General features: G+C 34.2%; 1 protein-coding gene across 1 annotated transcript; it reads right to left on the reverse strand.

Annotated features, from left to right (window-relative positions):
- Positions 1-1,305: 1,305 nt before the first annotated feature.
- LOC120777601 (transcription factor Sox-19a-like) lies at positions 1,306-7,197 on the reverse strand. The gene is made up of 2 exons (XM_040109039.1): positions 7,126-7,197; positions 1,306-2,021 (listed from the first exon to the last, which is right to left on the reverse strand). The coding sequence occupies exon 2, from the start codon at positions 1,870-1,872 to the stop codon at positions 1,306-1,308; it is 567 nt and encodes a 188-aa protein (XP_039964973.1). The 5' UTR covers positions 1,873-2,021; positions 7,126-7,197.
- Between the last annotated feature and the right edge of the window lie 469 nt (positions 7,198-7,666).

Genomic DNA, 7,666 nt, shown 5'->3' on the forward strand with positions numbered 1-7,666 from the left:
ACAAATATTATTAATAAACAAAATATACATAATTAATTATAATATTGAGAGTGGGGTAATGACAGTTGAAATGGGACAGTTGCGTCAGTTATACAGTATTGTATGTTTGTACGCATAGTACTCGTACTCTTCAGGTTGCAACTATAGGCGAATTAAAGGGTCAATCGATAAGATCTGCGGGTGATCCAGCTCGAGAGCTCTTTCAAATTGTGCTATCTTTTTCGAAGTTTACTTAATCATATTTAAATATTTCATGTACAAGTGTTTGGGAAACCTACTCAATACTGTGGAATTACATTTATATTGGAACTCACGATAGGGCATAGTAGTGAATCTGCCAGTGGCGACAGATAAAGAACAAGATATTAGAAATTGAAGTGTTTGCACAAAATTTAAGTTAAAACCCAAAAAATATTTTTTTTATTATTTCAGTAGTTTTAGGCAAACATTTTATAAAATCGATACGTTTAGCAACAGTTCCCAATTGACATTTTTTGGTTGTTCAGGTAATTTTTTTATGACAAGGTGAGTATTAAGTAGTTTACTAGACGTTTAGACACCAATTCACAATTTTTATTGGATTCTATAACTGATAACTACTACCCTAAAAACCTCATTGCTAGCGAAGATGGCAGAACCTGAGGGCTCTGTATTCATATACAAATATATACACACACATACAATGTGCAGAAAATACATAAGTACAGGTAATTGGAAATGAACGCTGAAAATTCGTTTATCGAGAAGTTTGGAACTACCTTGCGATGAGCCGTCAATTTCGATTTTAGAAGGTACTTTTTGAAAGTTAGGTTACACTGATTTAGGTCGTTCGATTAAAAAATGAAATTATCAAGTAAATGTACCAGAGTAGAATAGAAGTTTCTTTGAGGGAGAAAATCACAAGTTGCTAAATAAATAATACGCATATTAGTAGTGATAAGGAGCAACAGTAATGTCAACTATTCCAACTTCATTACCTAATGAAGACATATACAGTAAATAAATATATATATGAACACCCGAAGTTGAGTATTATGCCAGTGTGCATGTATATATGTGTTTATTACTTTGTGGGAGGTTAGGAACAATAGCTGTCGTTGTTAATGCGAATTCTCCGTTAACTGCTCAATCAGGGCATGACAGTTCCCTTTTAAAATCTCAATTCGCATCGGCTCTTCATGAACAACTCAACAACGATGTCGTCGATCTGCCCACATATGTATGTATGTATGTGACTAGAGATTTATGGTATATGTGCCACTGCACATCCAAACATACAATTGCAAGTGTATGTGAATAAGTAGCTTACCGTAAACGCTTTGCTTCATCGATGAATGGTCGCTTTTGTCCCTCGGTAAGTAATTTCCACTCGGCACCCAAACGTTTGGAAATCTCTGAATTATGCATTTTTGGATTGTCCTGCGCCATTTTGCGTCGCTGTCCGCGTGACCAGACCATGAACGCATTCATTGGCCGCTTAATATGGTCGTTTTGTTGCTGGTGATGATTGTGATGGTGCGACTGATGTGGGTGCTGGTGTTGCTGATTTGAATGTTGTTGCGAGTTGAACGCAGCATTGGCGGTTGATAATGAGGAGTTCGCAGCTATATTTGTATGTTGCTGATGATTGTGGTGTTGTTGTTGGTTGTGTTGATGATGCGGCTTGTGCGGCATCGTCATTGCTGCGGTTGTAGCCGCCATCGTCATGTTAAGCGCGTCCGATCCAGTTAGTTGTGGCGGCGACTCTCCACCACTACTCATTTCACTACTACTGCGACTGCTGCGGCCACCATCGCCATTGTGCAAACGCGACCGGTAGTCTGTGGGTTGTTTTTGTTGCTGCTGTTGAAGAATTGTGGACATACTCGTCATTTTTGATCTTTAACTTGAGGGCCACTTTAAAACTGGTATTAACTTTTCCTATTTATACACCTTGTTTTGCCAATTGTTCAGGTTTTGACAAGTTTTATAAGAATTTTGAGTTCTTCTTAAAAGATATTACGTATGGCTTGCTGCTACACCTGAAATATAAAATAAAAGTTAAATTTAATGTCAATAGATCGTACTTGATTTGAGGAATTAAGATATAGTATATGCATATAAAAACTATTCTTTTCTTATTTTATATTTTCATATTTATATTAATAGCAAAAACTTTTCAGTTGATGGAAATAAATACTATAGTTATAATATCTGACAATCTGTGAGATATACGAGGGCTGCTATATATATTTCTGGCCTAATAATGAAAATAGGAATATTTATCAACGAAAATGGTTTTATTGTTTTTCAAAATATTCTCCATCAAGATTTATACACTTTTGCCTGCGCTCAAACCAATTTTCGAAGCACTTTTTCCACTCTGATTGAGACACCTCCAAAACATGGTTTTTGAATGCTTCAACAGCATCTTCTGGCGACGAAAATCGTTGACCACGCATTATTTTCTTGATGTGTGGGAACAAAAAGAAGTCATTGGGTGCCAAGTCAGAGCTGTACGGCGGATGACCCATCAATTCGACGTTTTGGCCGGTCAAAAAGGCGCTGGTTTGAGCAGATGTGTGAGAGCTCGAATTGTCATGGTGCACAATGATTCGTCTTCTCTTGTTCGTTTTTCGAATTTCTCCGAAGACTTCAGGCAAACAAATGGTGGTGTACCACTCAGAATTGACCGTCCTACGGTGCTCAAGCGGAACAGTCGCCACATGACCAGTTTTGCCAAAGAAACAGGCGACCATTTGCTTCGAAGTGCTTCTTCCACGAACAACTTTCGTTGGATTTGGCTCGTCTTGGCAGACCCACATGGGCGATTGCTGTTCTTTTTCGGGCTCATACGCATAGATCCATGATTCGTCACCTGTGACGATCTTATAAACGTCTTTTGAAGCACCGCGATCATATTTTTTTTAGCATTTCTTTACCCCAATCCACACGAGCCTTTTTTTGAGCGATTGTCAAATTGTGCGGGATCCAACGAGAACAAACCGTTTTTACGGCCAGGTGTTCATGTAATATCGAATGTATGCTGGTGAGAGAAATGCATAGGCATGCCTCTATCTGTAGGTATGTTACATGACGGTCTTGTATTATTAGTTCACGTACGGCATCGATGTTTTCTGGCACAACGGCTGTTTTTGGACGACCTTCACGGAATTCGTCTTTGAGCGAGCGTCGGCCACGATTGAATTCGTTGTACCAATTTTTCACAGTGCTATAGGATGATGCTTCATAGCCATACAAAGATTTTAGTTCATCGATGCACTCTTGTCGTGATAATCCACGTCGAAAGTTGTGAAAAATGATTGCACAAAAATGTTCACGAATTAATTCCATTTTTTTGCCGAGATGAATTTTTTAATTCCCTGTAAATAAAACAATTCACTATTAAATGACAAAACGTTCTGAGTGATGTTATGCTAAAAAATGTCAAACTTTCCAATGGAAATGTCAGATTGCACCTGGCAACACTTAGTGTTGCCTAGGCCAGAAATATATATAGCAGCCTCCGTATTATTAAAATTCGGCTAGAATCCTTTATATACAGTATTGTATATCAAAAATGGGTTTAATCGGGACAATACTTTCATATTCGAACTTCCGTATGACTTTATACAGTATATATCGGCCAAAATGTAGATTATCTTAATGAAATTTTGAGAGCGCATTTTCCCAATAACAGGAAAATATCGATAAAATCGAGTGAAAGCTTTACATAGACCCCATATAACTAATATCAGTTTTTTCAAACATCTTGTTGACTTAACTCCTTATTTATTGTTGACGATATGTGAAATACTTTTATGAATATGTAGTATACTTTTATGAGTGTCTGTTTCTGTTAATAATATATGGTAATGCCAAAAATAGATAAAAACGCCTTAATATTACCTATATCTTCCATATACCTAATATAAAATTATAAAACCTCTTGTTGACCTTATACCGTATATATCGATCAATATGGGTTAAATTCCGTTAGTAAGTGCGCAATTTAGTTCAGGTTAAACTCTTATTTGTCCATAATAGACCTTACAAAATTTATATCTTGCATACATGAGTTTCCGTATGACACTAAGCACTAAGCATGCCTTGGTTTCACAAACTCACTTAACACTCCTCTCCCAATGGTTCGAACCTGTCGAAAATAGCTCATTTCCTTGGCCTACCATTAACGGATTTCGATGACAGTTAATTTATTGCTTGCCTTTCAGCAGGGTCTGTCTAATCGTTGCAACAACAAAAACAGTTAATATCTAAGATATTTTAGAAAATTAACAGAACGTATAATACTGGAAACAGTGTTACCAATTTGGGGCGTTTTCACTTAAATTTAGAATTTAAAAGAGATGGAATTTTTTAGGGTTTTTAAATTTCTAGGTGTATTTTCAGGGGATTTCTTTACTTTGAATATTGATTTTTTGAACTAAAAATTCTACAAATAGTTACAGATTACCGAAGCAAATTGACATACTTCTATTATTTTCCAACAAGTGATAACATTAAATTACTAAACTATTTGAAAATCTATTTTTGTGATACAAACATTTATTATATCGACTTAATATTTAGAGAAATTTGTAGATTCGGTACTGATTGAGTTTAATTCCAAGAATCATCTGAAGTACACAACTTCAAAGTACTTTCCACGATATGGCAAATAAACTCGCTTAGAACTTTATCGGCGGCTAAAGGAAAATATCAGAATTTTCTTTGTTGTTTATCAGAGGATATTAAAAAAAACAGCTTTCAGACAACTTCTCCATATTAAAACTAATTGCTGATTTACATCCAAAAGTGCTACCTCTCAGGTAAAACCTGATATCAAACCAATATCAAGTCATATCAACAATCTAAAAATAACGCGGAGTCTGAGCGGCATCAATTAGTAGTAAGCAATGGTCAAATCTTTCCAAGTCAGCATATTTTTACTATGAAATGAGTTTATAATGATTTAGACGCAGCGCTTCGAAAATGCCTCGAACTCTTACTGTCATATGTCACTGTATATATTTCAATTGTTGAAAAATAAGTTACGTAATTGGCTTTCAATTGAGATGACAGAATGGTGAATCGCTTACAGCCTCTCAACCATGTTAAAATTTGTTATACTTTTATGTATACTTGAAGTATTAAACAAAATAAATATGGAGCATCAAAACCTGTTATTAATAATTTATATTTTTTATTTATAATGTTAAATTTATTATTATTTCATTAATGTTTGATTATTTACATTAAAAAAAATTATTATAATTGAATATATGACTTATACAAGTATAATAATAACTTATTATTTATTTTAATAAAAATATTCAGGCGAATTTAGTGGAGTTTTTAGGATATTAATTTTGGAGAGTTGGGAACACGTTCTGGAAATACTATAATTTAAAATATGTGAAATTGGTCTATGAATTACTCAAGTCCCATATACTAGAACGCGTATAAATTCCTTGTTATGCTAACAGTCCTCATGCCGAATATGTCGATCAGTGAGTGAGTTATATATTTATAAAACTGCTTGAAAGGATACTATCGAGTATAATAAAGCAATAACAAAGGTTAATGAAATAAGCACACACCTTTCATTGTCCCCAATATACCCAATATAGCAATTTACGACTTTCCATCTGGCTTCAAACCACATTGCATTGTGATGAATGCGAAATGCCTTGATATAAATCTCACATTCTTAACACAATCAATGCCGACCATCTGGTTGGCATTTTCCACATCAAATCAAGATATTAAATTTAGTCTCTTCGGTTGAGTTTATATCCGATATATCTCATTTAAGTATGATTTTAATATAATATTCGCTGACGAAAATTAAAATATTGTAATAAAGTTAAGCGAAACTATGGCCTATAATATAAGTTAATATGATATACATTTGATTGCAATCCAATCAGGATTTCGTCGAACAATGAGTGTTGAACTCTTTCGCAACATTTTTTAAAATAAAGTTTTGCCAACTCCGAGGAATTTAATCCATTCACGATGCAAAGAAATAAAATATTTGATTACACCCGAACTAAACGCTTCCTTAGTTTTTTTAGGGTCTTAGGGTGCCTAAAAAGTGGACGCTCAAAGCCGAGCCGAGCGCAAAGCTGATTTCGATCAGAACTGGTCGATTTTAGGTACTGCAGAGCGGATGCGAGATTCAGCGCTGAATTGTGCGTTTACTCTGCCAATATACTGTATTGTTCTGTTATGTTTCTTCTTCGTTGCAGTTTCTTTTTACCGCAAAGGATTTAGTTCGAATATCATTTTATTTAACACAAGAAATATAACTAATTAAAGAAAGTATTATGCGTAAAAGAAAAAAAAACAGGACACAAGGAAATACGGGTATTACCTACTTCCCGATAGATTAGGACATTGCCGTCATCAACTTGGTCTTGGATATATTAATAGCGGGTATTCTAAATTTATTCTACCACATTCATATGTATATGCAACACGCGAGTCAGCGCCGGACCTTGCAGATTCATACTTTATAACAATTTGAAACAGTTATGCATTAGGGAACTGAGCTCAGGGGAATATAGTCACATATGCTTATTTTAGTTGTTTGAAAGGTGTACAGGCTTATTATGTGTCAAATAATTGAATCAATCATATTGCAAGAATTATGTTTAATGCAAAGCAAATACTTTTAAAAATTTCCTTTATTTCGTTGTTCTTGAGCACTTTATATATGTATTTTTTTGAGCAATTTATTTATATTGAACATCACGTTTCGAGCTTTCGTTATTTCTGTCATAAACTAACCGAATTAATAGGATGATAATCAAACACAAATCAATAAGGTTAGCATTGGTTAAAGAGATTCAGATTAAAAATTATCATAATTAATATCATTTATAATATAATGAGAATTTTAAGATTTGTCGATTGCATGTCCTTTTCGTTATGAGTTTTTGTATTTCAATGCTCGGAAATCCAGTTTAATTTTTTTGAATTTCGTTTCCCAAGTAACTTAACTCACATAAGTTGAAATTTTTGAAGAAATAAATTTCGCTCTTGATAAATAGTCCTTAATTATCGTAGGGATCAGCAAAACATTTTTAAGCTATAAAACTTTCGTGATCTTGTTTATCAAAATATTTTTTTAAATCTTCTCACCTTATTCAACTTGAAGTCCTTTGAAGGAAAAGGAATTAATTGTCGAAAATATGCTTTAATATTGCACTTTTATACTTTTTAATATATTTATCAATACAATTTTAAAATTCACTGCTTAAAAAAATAGTCTTTTTAATATATTAAAAAACAAAAATTGCACTTTATTGTTGTTATTGGTATTGATATTTGTACACAATTGCATTTGTATGTGCGTAAATCTCCGACTACTCGAATTGAAAGCCTTCTTGTAAATTGTCACATTAGTGTTTCGAAAGAATACAAATCGGAAGAGTTTTGCGTAAAACGTTTGGGACGGCTATCGCAATGCATCCGATCACGTTGCACGTCAATTGACAAGTGTTTTTAGATAATACAAATGGCGGGCATTGTTGCACACACCTTTCCATGTACACAAGCACTCGCACACACGCGCACATGTACGTATTACGAATACGATTTTCCGAAAGGTATTCAATCACAGTACGCAACACTCAATCGTTTTATTAACAATATTTTAAATTCGCGACCATGCGCTCCAACA

This window comes from Bactrocera tryoni, chromosome 5, assembly GCF_016617805.1.
Source record: "Bactrocera tryoni isolate S06 chromosome 5, CSIRO_BtryS06_freeze2, whole genome shotgun sequence".
NCBI classification, from domain to species: Eukaryota; Metazoa; Arthropoda; class Insecta; order Diptera; family Tephritidae; genus Bactrocera; species Bactrocera tryoni.